Source organism: Idiotropiscis lumnitzeri, chromosome 15 (assembly GCF_059441095.1).
Source record: "Idiotropiscis lumnitzeri isolate Australia: NSW breed Sydney's pygmy pipehorse chromosome 15, RoL_Ilum_1.0, whole genome shotgun sequence".
In the NCBI taxonomy this organism is placed as follows: domain Eukaryota; kingdom Metazoa; phylum Chordata; class Actinopteri; order Syngnathiformes; family Syngnathidae; genus Idiotropiscis; species Idiotropiscis lumnitzeri.
This window is the reverse complement of record NC_142405.1, coordinates 7,968,860-7,988,127: the sequence shown is the minus strand read 5'-3', so window position 1 is coordinate 7,988,127 and position 19,268 is coordinate 7,968,860. Positions and strand designations below refer to the sequence as shown.

General features: G+C 39.8%; 1 protein-coding gene and 1 long non-coding RNA gene across 3 annotated transcripts; one reads left to right on the top strand and one right to left on the bottom strand.

Moving 5' to 3' along the window:
- Positions 1-238: 238 nt before the first annotated feature.
- On the bottom strand, positions 239-14,403 carry LOC148322646 (uncharacterized). Its single transcript, XR_015846610.1, has 5 exons — positions 14,241-14,403; positions 6,120-6,181; positions 3,543-3,831; positions 1,028-1,104; positions 239-442 (listed from the first exon to the last, which is right to left on the bottom strand). It is a non-coding gene; the product is annotated as an uncharacterized LOC148322646 (long non-coding RNA).
- LOC148322645 (uncharacterized) lies at positions 3,813-15,885 on the top strand. 2 transcript variants are annotated; one of them, XM_088316462.1, is made up of 14 exons: positions 3,813-3,988; positions 10,379-11,752; positions 11,847-11,936; positions 12,007-12,105; positions 12,169-12,278; positions 12,362-12,420; positions 12,492-12,625; positions 12,701-12,835; positions 13,287-13,329; positions 13,678-13,715; positions 13,784-13,871; positions 14,259-14,436; positions 15,106-15,138; positions 15,316-15,885. In XM_088316462.1, the coding sequence occupies exons 1-14, from the start codon at positions 3,931-3,933 to the stop codon at positions 15,442-15,444; spliced, it is 2,568 nt and encodes an 855-aa protein (XP_088172588.1). In that variant the 5' UTR covers positions 3,813-3,930; the 3' UTR covers positions 15,445-15,885. The 2 variants fall into 2 exon arrangements, with proteins under 2 accessions (XP_088172588.1, XP_088172589.1); XM_088316463.1 differs by lacking the exon at positions 15,106-15,138.
- Positions 15,886-19,268: the final 3,383 nt, after the last annotated feature.

The following is a 19,268-nucleotide window of genomic DNA, read 5'->3' as shown; positions in this document are numbered from 1 at the left end:
TGTCCAAGACAATCATAAGAAAGGATTTTAAAAGATTTTTTTTATAACATTTGGAGAGTGTTTTTGTTTTCTATCATGTTTTAGTAAAGGGGAACCAAAACGCAAAGAAACATGCTTTTCATGTTTTTGGTTAAATTAGGGGAAAATCTAAAAAAATATATCAATTTAAATTTTTTTATTATATTATAAATTAATATATTACATTTTATTATATTATAATGTATCAATCCCCCTTTTTGAACCCCAAAACATGGAGATACATGTTAAGATTACGTTATTAAGATTATCCTTGTATACATTCATTTACATATCTTTGCTGCTGTAACACCTCAAATTTCCCCATTGTGGGACTAATAAAGGACATCTTTATCTTTATCTATTTAATACCTGCAAATGTTCAGGGTCCGCCTTTGCTTGGATAGTCTCCAGCACCCCCGCGAGCCTGTAGAGGATATGCAGTGTTGAAAATGGATAAATATATTTCATTTAACACAGCAGTGCAGCTTGTATCTTACCGAACATGAATTTTAATTCATTTTAATTTCCTCTTCTCATTTCCTATATTTGGGAATTATACGACTTCTGTAAAATATAAAAAGGAAGTACTCATGCCCGTGGGTACAACCTGCACATGTCGGTATGTCCTCAGGCGCATGTCAGCAAACACACATACTGTGATCATTGCACGATTTTTGTTGGTTTTAACCAAACTTCAAACTTCCTCGAGTGAGTCCGCATCAATATGTCGTTTTGTTCCGCAAACAACTCAAAAGTGAGGAGTGACCACGCAGCAGCAAAGTGACGCGGAAAATGCTCAAATAAAAGGATTGGCTTTTAATGCCGCTGCACTTTGTTGGATTTGTAACTTTAAACTTTGTAAAGATAATTTTAAAGCAGAATATAGTCCGTCCTCATTAAATTCTTGAAGCTTTTTAAACATGCTCTTCCCGCGAAGTATCTTTACATGTGTTGAAGGATGCAAACATATGTACTCTTTTAATTCACAAATTCAACATGGCAGACATACTTGCTTGGGTTGCGGCTGCCGCAGTCTGAAGAAAGTCGGGAGGGCACACCACACTGCACAAGGCTGGTCTCAAGGGGCTGCAGGCAGCAAAATTCAAGATGCAGGTGATCATTTGTTGTGATTGGCAATAAGGGCAATCATTGATCAATCGGGTACTTTTGCACGGAAACCAGACTATTATGATCGATGGTCGATCGATCGATCAGTGCAACACGAATATCAAATTCAGAGTATTTGGCGCAAATGTGTTATTTCGGAAGTGTATATCAAACTAATTAATGGTAGCTCTCAGTTTCATAAATGGCGGGGAGTTTGAACAGCTGTTCATCCATAGACGGCTTGGCCCTGGTGACCATTTCAGGGTGTACCAACGCCTCTCGCCCAAAGTCAGCTGGGACAGGCTCCAATCCACCCACAAGCCTTGTGAGGAAAAGCAGTAAAGAAAATGGATAAACATCTAAAAGAGGGGCCTCTGGAAGCCATTCTAATTTTTAAGCTACCAAATGGCTGTCTACGGTTATTCTCATTAACAAATGTTATTTGAGCTCCAGTAACAGAAGAGATAATGGTAATAGTAGCATTTATATCAACAGTAATGAATATATCTTTCATATACTGTTAATAATTAATGTCGATTTAAGTAAGGAGCTGTTAAGAGGTGAATGGTTTAATCTCGTGGTACACGTTGGCTGGCCAGCAGGAGCCGACAGTCCCGGTTGCCGGAGGTTGCTAAGGCCACGACGACGACGACAACCACAATAGAAATTGAAAAATGGCGGATGCTCGCCACATGTGAGCCCGAGATAAGCGCGTTGTGAGCACGACGTCGTGAGGCCTTTATCCCGCAAGAACAGGAACAGGTTCCATATGGTAACCTGATGCTGGAACTCCCAAGTAAAAATCATACGTATTCATTAAGATACTACCTGAACGTTGGTTCAACTTCTAAAAACTTTTTCTCTTATCATGTCTTTGGTAATATATAGTTATGGTAATAAAGATACAAAAAAAATATATTACAAATATTGTAATGAATTTATTAAACTGTAAATAATTGGTATGCTACTATTGTAAAATTTCATTTAATGCTTTCATTCACTATTTCTGTAAAATATTACATGTTTACCCTAACTATATATATATATATATATAGATATATACACATACATATATATACATATATATATATATATACACAGCCCTTTTTTTTCTTCCATGTGGGAAATAAAAAATGTCCTCAAGATGTACCTGGGATTGAATGCCTGTATTCTTAAAAAAAAAAACATCCCTCGCATTGAGTGAGTTATAGTCTTCCTCATTAATCATTTATTTTGGAAATTCTTACTTCATATTTCTGGTATTTGATCCTTAATGATTTGCTTTTAACACAATACTTCCTCAGGTCACAAACGGTTTTGCTCACATGACCTTTGGTGGTGTGATTCATCCATAATCAATTCTATGATGATGATGATGATAACAATAGTGATAACAGTCACTTTGTTCTCGAGGGGGAAAAAATGTTTCAATTCATAGACAGAAAATGTAAATATCACCACATATTTTGTAATACAGGGAAGTGATGTTACAATGCTACAAGGAACTTAAAATGGGACTGCAAATTAGATGCTTGAAGCAAGCAAATAAGCGCTTTGACCTTTTTGCAGAGCGATGCGAGCACCAGTCAATCTTTTGGTTTGGTCCAAGAGATGTTATACTAGATGTTATACTAATTCTCCAATAAATGTTGATTCCAAAAGTGCCTTGATACATGGGGTGCCAAGTGATTCAAGGACAGTTCGATTTTTAGCTCGAGGGATTTGATTCGTTTTGATTGAGTGGAATTTCGATTCGATATTGTACACCTCAGTTTGAGTGGTTACGATGCAACGAGTTTCTTATTGTCATTTTACATATGAATGAACTTGTCACTACTGGAAATGTGGCATTTCCTTCAAAGATGGTTCAACATGTATCGCAATATATTTTGAAATGGGATGATTTGATTCAATTGTTCGTTTTTTGCTACACTTTTTGGACACAAAAGTCCCCCGTTTCTTGACAGCAACAGAATGAGCACCAGCATTAAGGAATGCTTTCAGAAGGGTGTTGAAATATAAAGTATTTAAATAAATTTAAAGCATGCTAGAGAGGTAAATTGTGAAAAAAATATACATTTTGACTGCAGCAAAATGGCGGTCAGTTGAGAACGCTGAGCTAAATGTTAGCATGGAGGATAAAAATTCTAAAAAGCATTTCAGTGGCTGTGACAGAAAACTGCTTTCAAAATAAAAATTTGCATACATACGCAAACTATATATATAAAAAAGGATTTCTGGCTGCTTACAAAACCACTTTAAACTAATTTGCATCTTAGAAAACTTAAGATTTGACCATGACAAAATGGCGGCAAACATTTGGGGGAAAAGTGAGCGAGTTAGCGAGGAGGCTAAAAGTTGAGACTGTCCTTGTCTCAACCCCGCCGGGAGGTTTCCTTGGCGTTGCTGCAACTTACAAGAATTTGTCGTGTAGTCGCCTTTGTGGCTTCCCTGCCCGCCCGGCCGGCCAGCCAGCGTGAGAGAAAGCGGGACAAACAATCGCGTTAAAAATAGAACTTGATTGTACAGTAACCGTTTTGTGCGTCGCCATTGGCAAGCCGGGCTAATGGGTGGAGGGGGGCGGGAACTGTGGAGCAGTAACGATGATTGACAGCGACGGGGGCCCAATCGGGAGGCTCCTCAGCAAAGCCTATAATGCCCCAGCGGAGGGAGAGGCTGTGCCCGGAGCGAGCCTCCTCCGACTGCCTGGAAGAGAAGAGAAGCACCTGTAGCACGCACTCGGAGACGCCTCGGCCCCGCGTCGGTACCGTTACACACCGGCAAAAGCTCGCGACTACCGGAACCATGCTGCTACGTCAGTTGCATGTCTTGAGCTCATTCCTTGTGGCGGTCGCAGTCATGGGTAAGTAAACGTCACACTTTTTAGGTTCTCCTTGCTGACGTAAGACAATGCTGATTAAATCGTATATTTCTTTATGTAAATGGGAAGTTTTCTATTGCTTTCTTTGTGATCTCAACTGGAGTGGAAACTATTCATCAAATAAAACCAGTACTTCCCAATCTTTATTGAGACTAGGCACGTGTATTTTTCGTCCCCCCCCCCCAAAAAAAGTCTCACATCACACTACTACACAAAACCCCAAAAGATTCTGCAAATGTTATCTTAATTTTCTATTTAAATAAATAAATTGGGGTCTTTTGATCATGATATTATATCAAGGTGCCAAACTAATTTTTAGCGCAGACCACAATCATCTACTGAAAATGTATCATCAATTTCATTTCATTATGTTACTTCTTATACACAATGGCGCGTTGAGTTCAAATGTTGTTATACATATTTTTAAAAGCAAACTAAATTTCAAATAAAAACTTGTGGACGATACAACCAAATATAAATAATTGGTGTTTAACAAAAGCAAATTTCAATTGGAGAAACTGTTTTGATTTTACCAGATGCGAGTGCATTAACTCGAACCGTAAAAAAAATACTGTTGTTACATTTGTGTTTAGTACAGTTTTGGTAGGGAAAAAATGCGTAAAGAGGAAGAAAAACATGCAGTTTTCCTATAGATTTTTCAGAAAATCAAAACATTTAAAAACAAAGTAGACAATATTTGGTTTAGTGGGTCCCATAAAATAATGTGGTGGGCCGAATGTGGCCGCCAAGCCTCAGTTTCACACGTATGGTACATGAATGGCAATAGGTGGCTACATATGTTAAGTCGTCTTTCTGCTTTCTTATGGAAAAGCATTTGTGACCTGCCATATTGTCTTTCATTGTAATTATCTCAAAATACTGTAAAACAATCACCCATTGCCTTGTCGTCGTGGTCATCCATATGGAGAATTCCCAGCATCCCCCCCAATCTTTTTGGCACACACCGGGCCGCTAGAGAACAAAAATACATTATATTATATTATATTATTATAATATATATATATATATATATATATATATATATATATATATATAAATACATATAGTAAATAAGTATAACTGGTTTATTTCCTGTGGCACACCTGTTTTGCTGCTGGGAAGCACTGGTTTAAAGTAAAGCAATTGTGTTACATATCTGACCTGTCAGCTTGTATAAACAGACTTTTAATATGTCCAGGATGAGAGTTGCACAGTCCACACGGATGTATATAAAAGTACCAAGAAATAGTTTGTGCCAATGATATAATTTAGTTCCATCAACTCATCTAGGGATCATTAATACTAATAAAAAGGTAACAACTAATAATGATTTCACTACTAACCAAAATATGCTGACCCATAATAACCCATAAATTAATATCCCAGTTTAAAAGCAGTGTTTCCTAAACGTTACTGAACAAGCTCACATACAGACACTCAAAACATTGAAATAATGATCATCTCAATCTTTTTCACAAATATATTTACTCAGTATGGAATCTCACCCCGTTTTGTTGAACACAAAGCTATTATTCTGTTGCGTGAACAGCAACAGGTTAATTGTACCAAGTACACAAAGTTGCTTTCAAGCGGAGGTAGCGAGAAGAACTTACATTGTGCCATCATCCATAAAGGTTGAAAAAGTCACGCGGATTTTGACTAAGTACAGAGGATAAAAAAAATATAGATGTGTTAAACTGTAGGGAGTAAATGTAAAAGAAAAAAAATAGCCAAGATCAGAAATATGTACTTGCATACATGAACAAAGGGTTTGTATTGTCCCACTTATAGAGGTTTAGTTCCGTCAACTCATGTTTGGGCTATACCATTAATGCAAATAAAGGGTGACAACAACTCGACATTATGAAGGCAATTAAATGTTTTATAACATTTACTGTCATCACTGGCTTTCATTATTTCACCCTTTGCATGTAGTCCCCCACGACGGTCAATTTTGGTATCTTGCAATAACTCAATGCTAAGGCTTGACAGAGGGTTGCCAAATTTGATCGGTTATTTTTGTACCCTATGGAAATGCTTGGTGGAAATATCTGAATGGGTATAATGTGTTTCCGTGTTAAACGGCGGCTGCTTGATGGAAAGGTTACTGTACCGTTGACGTTGGTATCTGAACAGAATGTTGCCAAAATTGCTCCGGATCAGTTATTCTGGTATCTAGAATGAAAAAAAAAAAAAAAGGTGTCGATTAATAATAATAATAATGCCTTTATTAGTCCCACAATGGGGAAATTCGAGATTCGCACCCAGGCCTCCTGGGGAGACTGGGTCCTGAACGCGGCGCCTTAGACCACTCGGCCATCCTGGCAGCCACGAGATTCGAACCCAGGCCTCCTGGGGAGACTGCGTCCGGAACGCGGCGCCTTAGACCACTCGGCCATCCTGGCAGATTAAGGAAACAGCTTATGAAAAAACTGCATACACCTTAACAACGTAGGTTAAAACTACAGCGTTCTAAACTATTTGGTACAAAGTACACAATCGTGCCTTGAAATACGAATGACCGAGACAACAGCTTCATGCTAACAAACAATGCAAAATGCCATAGACGGGCTAATGAATAATATCAGTCATGGTGTTAAAACCCTTTGGAATGGATTTCCATAAAGTCGGTAAGGATCAGTTATTTTTGTCTCCTACAATAAAAAACAGACAAGGCTTAGTGCCCAAAAAGTTGCACAGCTAATTTGTTTTGGCATCCTTTTTGAAACATAATAAATAAAACTAAAAGTTGTTATTGACGGTGGCTCGTCACATGGCGTCATGTGCCGCAGGATGTCGCCCCTTTGTGGCATTGCCCCGACCGAAGCGTGATTGAGTGTGCCTGAAGTGGCGACTTCCTCTTGGTTACGCATTCTGGTTTAGTGAGAGCCTACTTTTCCATCATGTAGCCCGCTAGTCATCTTTACTTGACGTATCCCCGCACCAGGCAATTATGACTTTGACTTCCTCGCTGCAGTACTTTTTCTTTTTTTTTGACCATTAAGCTGTAGTTGTTTTGTTTTGTGTGCGTCCAATTGTGTGGATTACAGTGCAAGAGGACGCCAAGTCTTACGTTGGACTTGGCCCAGTTTTAATTGGATATGATACCTGCAGACGCGGCCATCTGTTCAACCTCACATAAGGATGGAAGAACGTTTGGAGGGCTGTTGTGTATTTAGTTGGGATACAGTGGTAGCATTTTTTTGTCAGAAAGACCAGTTAGTCCAAATTCTGGTACTTCCATTTGGGTGCTCGCCTATATTGCGATGGATATTTGATAATGTCATTATGCCTTACAATTTGGATGAAAACTTGTTTTATGAATAATTTTCCTTCCTGAATGTTGTATCTATTCATCCCGATAAATTACACAAAAAACTAATTTATTTTTATGGGCTCCTCCAAATGTTTCCGTGTCCTAATGAGAAAACATGCCTTTTTTTTTTTTATTTTTTCTCTCGGACCACTCCTTCCTCACCGCTATTTAAAGGCGGACACATCTCCTCAAGCAACTCCATAAACGCCTTCTGATGTCATTTCATTGAGTCCTGCTGAGAGTCACATGCCATGTTTAAAATGTGCACATGCCGCAAACAGCAGTGACATGACTATATTGCACAGTCTAATATATTCCACATATTCATAGTTTCGCAAATTCACCTATTCCTTTATTTATAGAAAAAAAAAAAAGATTCTCTCTTTGTCCAAATTGGGTGTTGTTTGAGGGGTTTACTTTCTTCACCAAGTTTGTAAATGTTTGAAATTTGATTTCCCAGGTTCCTAGAATGTATCAAAGGTGAAAAGGTGGGCACGTGAAAGGAAATAAAAACCTAAAATGGAGGGGTGAAATTTAACGACACTCCCTTGTGCAGTTGTTGCTTATTTCGCAGTTTTGCTCGCTCTCCGTCTTAACGGAGTTCCACTTAAAAGGCATCGGCGGATGAATGCTGGGTATTCTGTTACAGCTCTGTTTTTTGGGCTCTCTTCCTGAAAGCGGCTTGTGACAAGGGTTTGGTCATGTCAGTGCCTCCAGCAAGATGAGCGCTCTACAGTAGCGTCATTGTGTGCGTGTTAAACGCGCTTTTTATGTCGAAGCCATCTCAACGTGGGTACAAGCCGGACCTTTCTGATCCGTCTTCTCCTGAGTGTGTGTTTGTAGACCACCTTTGACCTAGTCATCCCTTTTGTGTCTGCGGGGATTATCTGCGGCAGCGTAAACCCACGCAGACAACACACTCTTAATTACTGCACGCTGGCTGCCCTCTACTTCATGCTCGTCTTAGTTTCTGGTCGTCGTCATTAATATTACACGACACCTGTAAACTGCATCGCTCCCAGAAACACCTTGTTTATTTTGCAAAATAGATATAGTAACAGTAATAAACCTCCTTTTGAATAATTTCCCCTAAAGAGGAAGTAGAGTCTAACGTCCACCTCTGTTTATTATTAATATGCATTTGCGCAAGAGATAATAAATAACGGCTTCAATAAATCACAGACTTTGGTGAAAACTGAAAATATACTTTTTGGCTATTTTCCACCCAAATTGTTGCCAATTTTAGTGTTTATCATTCAATTTTATTTATGTTAATTAGTGCATTACAGGAACATGCAAGACATGTAATCAGTAATAATCACGTAAGACACCAATGAAGAAACACATAAAAATGCGTAATTCTTCATAAATAAGATTATTATTATTATATTATTATTAATAAAGTATGGCTTGATAATATTGACTCAGTGAAGATTAAGTTGCTTTATGACTGACGGCTTAGGCATGAAGTTATTCAGGGCTCAAAGAAACATTGTCATATATGGGACAGAGTTTTATAAATTTATTGAAACCAAAGTTGTTTTAGAGCAAATGACTGATTTATATCATATTAACGAGGGCTCGCTTCTTCCTCCTGCTGTTCTGCCAGCTCACATTCAATGTTCCACTCTTACCATTATATGGAGATGAAAGGTGCTGATAACGCACGCACGCACACCTCTGTAAATATGGACAAACACACTCATGTTGACTCATGTCATATGTCCGCAAGACTCGCTGTTACCATAACAACCACACTCACTACTTGACCAGTCAAACACTTGACACATGATAGGACTACGTTTGCAATAAAAGGAGAAAATGTGCCAAGTCCTTGAATGGAAAGAATGTAGAAAGAAGTCTCTGCGTGAAATGTAATAACCGTCAACACCCCGCAGGCCCTTTCACGTGTACCGAGACAAAACAGCATGGCGAGAGCGTGACCGGGCTAATGTGAATGAACGCAAGCGCGGCTGGATGTGGCCGTAATATCCGTCACTGGTCATCCAATGCCAGATTAGCGCGCCGCCTTTAAATCGCAGCCCGGACAAGAGCGTCACCATGCGACGCAGCGGCCATGTTGTCATGCTCCTGGCAGCTCGTTTAAGTACACTGGGACTCAACTTGCTTGAATCTCAAAACCAGCGAGGTCCGGCAACAACCTATACCTCTCAACCTCACTCTGTCTTTGTGCGAGGGGCCTGCTCATCTGGACTTGAGTTTTGTTTTCCCAATGGCCAGCGGCAACTCAGAATGCTGAATAATCATTGCATGTGGCTGAGGAACAGCTGTAAACGAGCTCAAAAGGCCTCCTGCCTTCCACACTCATCAGGCTTCCCGGCGACTTCCGCTTCATCCCTCCAATAAAAGTAATGAAACCGGGAACAGACGTCGTATAACAAGCAGCACTTCCCTCAAGGAGGGAGTGCCACTCTTTTTAATCAACTGATTTATACCCCTTTTCTCCACCCTCGACTTTAAAATGTCAACCCGGAGACACTCACAGGCTTTTCAGGATGCTGATGATTCCATAAAAGTTGTTTCGGCCTCTTATGTTTCCATGGTCATGTTCGTATTTTTAGGAATGTTTGACAGCAAAAGGGAGATAAGATAGGCCCCAGTGTTAGGAATGTCATATTTGTCCTCATGTTCCCGCATTCTGGAAAAGATTAGTTTCGACCAGAAAGAAAAGAATGTAAAAAAAATAAATAAATAAATAAATAATAAAAAATCTGACAAACAAAAAAAAGTGATGTAACTGATTACCTTAAAAGTAAGATGAATTTGTGCAGCAGTGACTAGTAGGAGATGCAGCATCAAGACTGAAAAAAAAATATTTTTTCTGCTCACGACTCTTCGTCCGTGTGGCCTGAAATCAGTTGCAAACTACAAGAGTATAGTATATTTGTTTCAAATACATAACACACACACACAAACATGTAAACGTACATACACACACACACACATACAGTCATTTTATCAAATGCTCGCAATATGTTTCTACAAGAAAGACTACAATTTGCTGATTGCTTTCTTCATCTTTGTTTTGACTGTAGTCATGGCAGTAGACTTTGACATCGTTAACGCCACAGCCGAGGGAATGTCCGGCGAAAACACGACCAGAACGGAAACGCTGAGTCCATTCAGCAACCACACGTCTTCTACGCAATCCGCAGCCAGTCCATTTACAACAACCGTGAGAGATGAGACATCTGCCAACTACCCCTACACCGCCAACACCGGCCCACTGACAAGTGACGTCCCGACATCGACAGGCCGAACCGGCAACACGGTGACGGCACGTCCGCCAGACCCGTCAGATCACAATCCCACCCCAACGACTGTCACGCAAGCCATACTAACTACTATGAGCAACAACGGCACAACCTGGATGACAACTGGCCCAGTCAACAACTACACTACCTCGGTGACGACAGTTGGCCCAACCAACAATGACACGTCAACGACAATAACCAGTCGGACCAACAACGACATGTTGACAACAACCGGTCCAGAAAACAATGTCACAATCTCAATGACCACAATGGGCACATCAATGACAACTGGTCTGACCAATAGTGGCACATCTTCGATGGCAACAACCGGTTCAATCAACAGTGACAGAACATCCATAACAACAATCAGCCTAACCAACAACGACACAACGCTATTGACAACAAATGGTCCGACGAACACCTATACCTCAACGACAAGCAGTCCAACCAACAACACCGCAACGTTGACAGCGACCAGTCTAGCCCACAATGACACAACGATACTAATGACAACCGGTCTGTCCGACAACAACACTACCTCCATGACAACAATCAGCCTGACTACCGCCACATTACTAACAACTGGTCCAACCAACAACAACACAACCTCTTGGACAACAACCAGCCCAACTACCAATGACACATTACTAACAACTGGTCCAACCAACAACACAACCTCATTGACAACAACCAGTTTGACCAACAGCGACACTACCTCCATGACAACAATCAGCCTGACTACCAACAACACATTACTGACAACGGCTGGTCCGACCAATAACAACACAACATTTATGACAACAGCTGATCCAACCAACGGTGACACATCCTCAACGACGACAACAACTGGTCCAACTGACGATAACACCTCAATGACGCCAACTGGTCCGACCAACACTGACACATCATTAATGACAACAATTGGACTAACCACCAGCTCGCCAACCATCAGCCCAACTTCATCTCTGACAATCAACGGTACAACTTTGATGACAAGTGTTGCATGGACCGACAACACTAAATCCACAACAACCTGGATGACAACCGCCACTCAGTCTGACAATGACACAACTACAGCAATCCCTACCAGCCCTACAGAGATGTCAGCCGCTGTCACCAGCAATAGTCCAGCCCCCTCGCCGGCAACATCAGGAGGTACAACAACAACAACAACAACAACAACAACAATCGCATTTGTGTGTGTTGTCTTTGGATTGATTGTTGCATGTCTTTGAACATTACAATGTAGCAACCACACAACAAACAAGCGGCTTCACCCCAACCTCAACCAACAAAACCACCCAAACCCCACCGGGTCCCACCAAGGGTCCAGTTATAGGTTTGTACCATTAAGATTTTGGATTGTTGGATGATGGCCTCTTGACTGCATCCTCTTTCATCCGTCCTAGTTTGTCCCACGGAACAGTGTCCCCTTGAAAGCATTTGCCTGAACGGAACCTGCCAGTGTCTCTCCGGAAGCTTCTTAGTGGGCGATCGTTGTATCCGTGGTAAGCAAGACTTTAAAATGGCAGAAAGCTAGTGTTAGTGTCTGATTTTGTCGTTTTCTTCAGCTCAAGTGTTTCCTGGGCAGCTCCACCTCACCTCCTTGACATTTACCAAGGAGATGTTGAATAGATCCTCCAAAGCATTCCAGGACGCAGCGACGGACATTTCTGCTTCGGTCAGCTACCACGTCACACAAAACGCTGACCATTTGGCGTTCTTCTTTGGTTATTGAACACATTTTTGCATTCCGTTTCGTAGCTTGGTGATGCCTTTGCAAGTCAACCGGGATACATCCGCTCCGACGTGGTGCAGCTAGCGTGAGTTATCTTACCTGAAAAAGGTCCCGCCTGGCGTCAGGAAAACTTCTCACGATTTGCATTTCCCACAGCCCGGGAAGCGTCATCGCCACCGTCAACAACATTTTTGACAACACACAGACCTCTCAGGAGGCCGTCGACCAGGTCATCAAGTATGCCATTGGAAACAGCTCCCAAGGCTTGCTGGTCAACGCGACGTTTAGCGGTGAGCTAACGCCATCTCATGCCAACCGGCAAAACTGTCACCTGTCATCTCACATTTTGATTTTATCATTCATAGGGACAGAGTTGTGCGATCAAGCTCCGCTTCCCTGTGACGCCGCCACCACAATGTGCATCAGCCCAAATGGTCGTGTGGGCTGCTCATGCAAAGCCGGCTACATCTCCACTGTGTACTCCAATACCAGCTGCAAGGGTAAAGTCATCTATTATGACAACAACATAGTTGTTGAGAACTAACCAACAATGACACAACATTAATAACATCAATCGGTCTCCAAGAACAACTCCTCTGACTAACACTGACAATAACTAGATTAACCACCAACGACATCACCCCAATGACAGCAAGCCCGACCAACAACGAGACGACCATGATGACGAACAAGCAACTAACAAACAAGGACCTTAATGACAACAACCCGTCTCACCAACAATGGCAAATCAAAATATAAAAACTAACAGCCTAACACAACTGCAACAACAATTCTCTTATGTTTTTGATGACAATTTGGTCCAACCAACGAGATCAACTTGATGACAAAAACACAACTGGACAAACCACTGATGCCACCACCTGAATGACAAGTCAAGTATTTTGTTTTTTATTTTTATTTTTTTATGAATATGCCCATGTGTGTCTGCAGCTTGTCCTAGTGGGCAGGAAGTGGTGGGCAACAGCTGCCACAAGTGAGTAAACGTGCACATTTAATGATGCGTTTTCAGTCAAGTCCTGGGTGATATAGTGGTTGGTCAATTTGATCAATTCCGTTTAATTTGTCGCAGTCATTTTGTTTATTTATTTATTTATTCTTTTCATGCATCCTCTGTGGTTCAAACAATGTCAGGACTGGCTGTGAACAGACAGGAGTTCACAAAAAGCACAGCCCTGGTTGTCAATTTAGTCGCTGTAATTTGAACTTTCTCAACCACTCGAGCAACTACTTTTTGAAAAAGCAACAACGGGAGAATCATTTTTACTTGTAAACGGACACTGTGGGACATATCAATAAATGTCGTTTTTCCTCTCTCTTCCAGATGCGCCTTTGGATACGCAGGCTTCAACTGCACTGACTGTGGGTGACTATATTTGTTGTGTTGTGAGCACAGAGCAAAGCGTGACAACAAAATTGTGTTTTGGCAGCGTCTCTGCTGGCGGTGGTCGTTGTCTCCTGCGTTCTGGGTGGAGTTCTACTTATATTAATCTTGGCTTTGCTCGCTTATTGCTGCTGGTGAGTCCATTGGCACTTCATTCAATGAGCTGTCAAAAAAATGTAGTGCGATTACTCACCACTAGGGGGCAAGCAAGTCCACTACACAGGAACTAAATAGAAAACTGAGGTTGAGAACACAGTATTCTTACATTGATTAACAATGGTCGACAGACCCTTAATAATGTGTCAGTTGTTTGTCCATCATGTTGAGAGGCATTCTTTCAGTCAGTTTGACTTTGAATAACATTTAAAAAAATTCAACCAAAGTAACTAACAAATACAAGAAATTAAGGCAAAAGCACCCATCCACATGGATACAATTTTGAGAGAAGGAACATCAACAGTAAATGTCAGATTAAATTTAGCAATAAATGAAAAATAAATAACCTTCTCCATCCTGTTTAGGTGGCGGTGCTCTGGCAGCCAGGCGGAGCACAGCGAGGCCAGCCCGTACCCGGCGGGTGAGTTGACCAAGCCGTGGCCGGTCGGCATCACGCCCATTCCTCGCGCTACCGCTGCTGCTAACTGGGATGCTGCGTCTGTCATGGAGATGATGGATAAACGGCATCACGGCAATGGCGTGGTGAGCGGCGCACTTTCCTTTCAAAAGGCCTCTTGATTATTATAACAAAAAAATGGAGCCGTGTCTTCATGTATCAAATCATCTATATCAAATTATTCATAAAAGGAAAACTCAAGGCAAAGGTTTTCTTCGCAATAATTCTATTATATGTGATCGCAGTAGTCTGAACATGGTATTCTGATAGTGTTTTAGTGGAATTCGTATTAAGCATATTAATCGATCCGCTTTAATCAATCTGAGGGTGATATTGTATCGTGAGAGCCTTTAACCTTTGCGTAATCTCCTAATATCAAATTGTGATACTATTGATATTGTCGACCAAGTATCCCAATATCATGATACTCTTTGTAATGTGGTCCAAGCATCGTGATGATATCGTATATTGTAATTTTTCCGTTGCCAAAGTATGCCGATATATTCGGTTTGTAACTTAATCATATAGTCTCTGATTGGAGTAATAGGCAAAGTACAGTTATTTTATATAATAATAATACTAAGACGTTGATCTCTAAGCTTCAGACTCTTACGATTCTTTTCTGCCGTTAATGTTTAAACCTGCTCTATCAACAATGTTATTTGGTTGCACCAGTAGTAGGTAGTACTGCGAGTTGCAAATAGTTTCCCGCCCATGCTCCCTTCCTTTGCCTGACTCCCGATGTGTCGCTTTAGGGATTTCTTCCGAAGCAAAGAGAATGGAAAAAGGTAAGGTTTCATCCCTCCTGGTGGTCGTAGTGTGGAGTACACATATGGTGACGGCATCTCGCGAGCTGGTGGTGGTGCTAGCAAGCTTATAATTGCGTAGTGGTGGTGTTCTTCGACTGCCGCTCACGTGTGTATGACGTGACACTAACACGTCGACTGCTCTCACTGCCGTTTCAGTCCGGATCGTACAATCTCAACCCGGACGGAATGAGGACCTTCACGAGTAAAAACCCGGCGCGTTACTCGTACTTGGTTCAAGGCCACGAGAACCCCTACTTCCTCCCAGGCGACGACAAGAAAAACTGACACGGCTTCCCCCGCCACAGACGCTTAAAACTTTTATTTTTAAAATCAGAATTGAGTGTTGCTAACAAAGTGACCAATGGGAGTCACTGGTGATTTTTTTTTTTCTTGTCGCTTTCAAAATGTTTAAATTGTGCGACACTACCTGTTCAATCAATGGTTCATTGAATGTGGCTTATTCTAACTGATCAATATGAATCTATGATGACAAATTAAGGGCTGGTCCCCCGTTCTAAATGCCGGTGAAGGGATTTCATTGTTTTTAAATTTAGCACTCTTTAAAGCTTGTTGGAATGTTTACTAGGAACTACGTTGGGTTTTGTGGTGCGTGTGCCAACTATCACTTTTTGTCATCCTACTGCTGTTCTTTGTGTTTTATAAGTGTGTACAGTTTTGTTTTTGTAAATATTTGCACATCAGCCGAATAAATAATTTAAATTCAAATAGGAATCATTCTTTTTTATTACCGTTTTTAAATTAATGTAGTTATTTTTAATCTTTCCTTTGTCAAAAACAACTTTGGGTAGCCGTCTTTTTTTCTTTGTGCGTTTGTTTTCAGTGTCACCGATGACCACACTGAGGTGCTTTGCCGTCTTTGAGGGAAAAAAAAAAAAAAAAATCACTAAACCGGGTACCTAACCAATTTCTCAGTAACCCTCCTTTTTGGGTGCCAAGCATAACAAGAGTTTGTAGTCTAAACTTTGAAAGAGGAGAAGTCGTACAGAGCAGATGCACAGTTAACTGCGGCATACAAGGTTGTCTGGCATCTGCTGTGGCATGCATGTACTTAAACATGGAACGCCCTCCTAAAGCTGCATGTTGTCTACGATAAATCTGACCTAATCTCAGCCACCAGGTCACGGCAACACAGAGGCTGACATCCAGAAATGATAAATCGGACATACTACGTGTACTGTATTTATATACAGTATGTGGATCAGCTCCCAATCCTCAGATTTATTAAAAATGAGGCTGTTATGACAGTTAATGTCAAAAGGTTGCCTGTACGGTTACTTCTACTTCCATCAATTTCAAAAAGAAAATTGTGCAAGTGTAACACATCATGGGTACTCCACCACATGCTCAATACCCGTCTGAGTAGTCATCTGAAACGTCTGAGGGTTCGGAAAGAGGAATGCAATCCAATCAGTATCGACCCGCCAGGACAAATGGTGGGACTGAACCGCAGACGTGAAGATCATCCAACACCTACATCCAACTTTTTGGAGTTTTTCCCTTGCCCTCCTGGTGGTTAATTTCAGGGGATGCTGTTACTATTTGTCAAGTGTAGGCATGTGAAGCCCTTTGAGACTTTCTTGTGATTAAGGGCGACATACATTAAAAAATAACTTGACTTTTGCGGAAAATGAAACACTTTGTAAATATGACGACGCTATCATACACAACTGTCAGGCAGAAACCTCCCATGTCCAAATTTGGTCAAGTTGGTACTTTTTCACAAATCGAGGATCATATCAATAGCACAATATATCACCAAAATGACCAATTGTTCCACAATGAGGATGTCATACTTTGCAACGCTAATTATACCAATTCTAATATTATAGCAATACATCACTAATGATACTAATAGTATCCCGATTCAATACTTTTCCAAATTTCAACAAAAGTAGAATTACGATATGTTGTCATACTTTGCCAGTAATACTGAAATAGCATTGGGTATGTGATACATAAAAAACACAGATATCACAATAGTAAATGACCTTCACCAATTAAACTGCTTTTAAAGAGGTTACAATTTTTTGTCAATAATATGGTGATAAAACACACAAAAATTTGCCGGTAATACACATTGGATCACAATACATTATTATACTTAGTTATCTATACTCGTGGTATTAGCATTTGTTGAAAATAATTTAAATATTTTACCAACCATACCAATAATATCACAAGACAAAACTTTGTTGCCCTTACTCATAATATCGCTAAACTATACTATTCTGTCAATGACAACGATGTTAAAACGATGTTATCACGGTCCTATGCCTATAGCAACGTGAGATGATGATATCACGAAACCGATACAAGACACTGCGTTTCTATTGGCTGTAATTGACTTTTACTGTGGGCTAATGCTACTCTGCAAGTGCATCCAATTAGGAGACATTTCCCAGCAGCCTTAGGTGTCACGTATCCGCATCTAACATCATCAAACTCATTTTGAAACCAATAAGACGGCATCTTACCTTCGCTTCCACGCCGTCTGAAGTCGTCATCCTGCTGGGTTGTCCGAGGCCTTGATGGAGTTAAGTCGTGTACCTCGTAACATCGCATGACATACAATACAATATACGTAATACATAAAATGCATAAAAAATATAAAACAATGTTCGGTCAAGTCCACTGATGGGATTTCAAAAGAATGTGTCAGTATGTGACGCTTTAAGGATTTGGTATCGATTTGATAAGAGCCAGAATCACTGATCCTGATCATTTTTGATCAATCAAAAATAAATCAAATTGAAAACATTTGATCTCAGCATATTGGTCTTAATCAATAATAACAAAACATTTAACATTTAACCCACTACTAATGGCGGCAAAAATGAAAAAAAAATACAATGATAAATATTTTAATATAATCTAAAGTATTATATATAGTCATTCAAATAGATAAAAAAAATCAAATAGAGAAAGACACTTTAAAATGTCCAGACTTTTAGGACATATAAAGATAAAACCGTTGCCCTGTGAGTTCAAATAGTGCTGTCAAGAATACAAAACACTATTTAAAATCATTGACTATTTTTGAAACTTTAATTACTGATCTGCAAACAAAAGATATTTGGGTTCCAGCTTTGAAATCGAGACATAAAACATGAAATGTGTGAGCGCAACTGAAAACAATGCACAGCTTGTGTCTTTGCAGCCGAAGATATATGACAGTCCAGATGGGAACACCCGCAATTACCATGTGAATGTGTGTGTGTGTGTGTGTTTCCTTGTGTATGCGTCTGTGTGTGTGTTATTAGGCAGTCATGTGGGTGCACAAAGCATGTTGGGGCCAGGAAGCAGGAATAACCAATTAGTTAAAGATGTCCTTTAGTGATGACATCATCATGAACGCCACACACACAAGACACAAAAATACAAGACTGTTATTGTGCTTACTAAATTTACATTTTTACATTTAGTCAATAAGTTGTCATTACAAAAATACTCAGACACATTTTAAAAAATACTTCAAAGAAAGCACTTGAAAAATATATTTTTGTAGAAATTATGAATATAGATTTTGTATTAATCTGTCCATTTGAATTATTTTATTCATGTTTAAAATGTATTCATTGTACATTATCCATCTATTGTTCGCATGCAGTGATCATTATTAATATATTTGTGAAGCTTTTATTTTAATATTAATTAGAATAGATTTACAAGTATCTATTATTTGTATTTTGTTTTAGTTTATTTGTTAGCTCATTGCATTTATATGTTTTTGTTTATTGGTATCAATAAACTATCGACGATGTATTAATATTTTCCATTATTCATATTTTAACGTAGTTTTTATTTGCCGATTGATTTTTTTTTACACAATTATATATTTTTGGTTTGCAGGGAAAAATAGAGTAGGTAGTATTTCTTAATGCAGTTTTTATTTTACATATTTTTTTGGAATAAACTTTTTTTATCTGCTTGGGATCAATTAAGTTATCTGTTACTGTCAAGACTTCCTTTGGTGATTTTGTAATTGATTTCTTTAAACATTGATGTATTGATTGATTTGGGAGATGGTATTTTTATCCAGTTGTTGCACCGAAATGTAGAGGAAAAAAAAAAAACACACACACAATGTA

Excerpts from the sequence above, each read along its gene's own strand:
- LOC148322645 (XM_088316462.1), top strand. The coding sequence starts at position 3,931 with ATGCTGCTACGTCAGTTGCATGTCTTGAGCTCATTCCTTGTGGCGGTC. Across the intron at positions 12,836-13,286 it reads CTCCAATACCAGCTGCAAGG|CTTGTCCTAGTGGGCAGGAA; the intron begins GTAAAGTCATCT and ends GTGTGTCTGCAG. Across the intron at positions 13,716-13,783 it reads AGGCTTCAACTGCACTGACT|CGTCTCTGCTGGCGGTGGTC; the intron begins GTGGGTGACTAT and ends GTGTTTTGGCAG.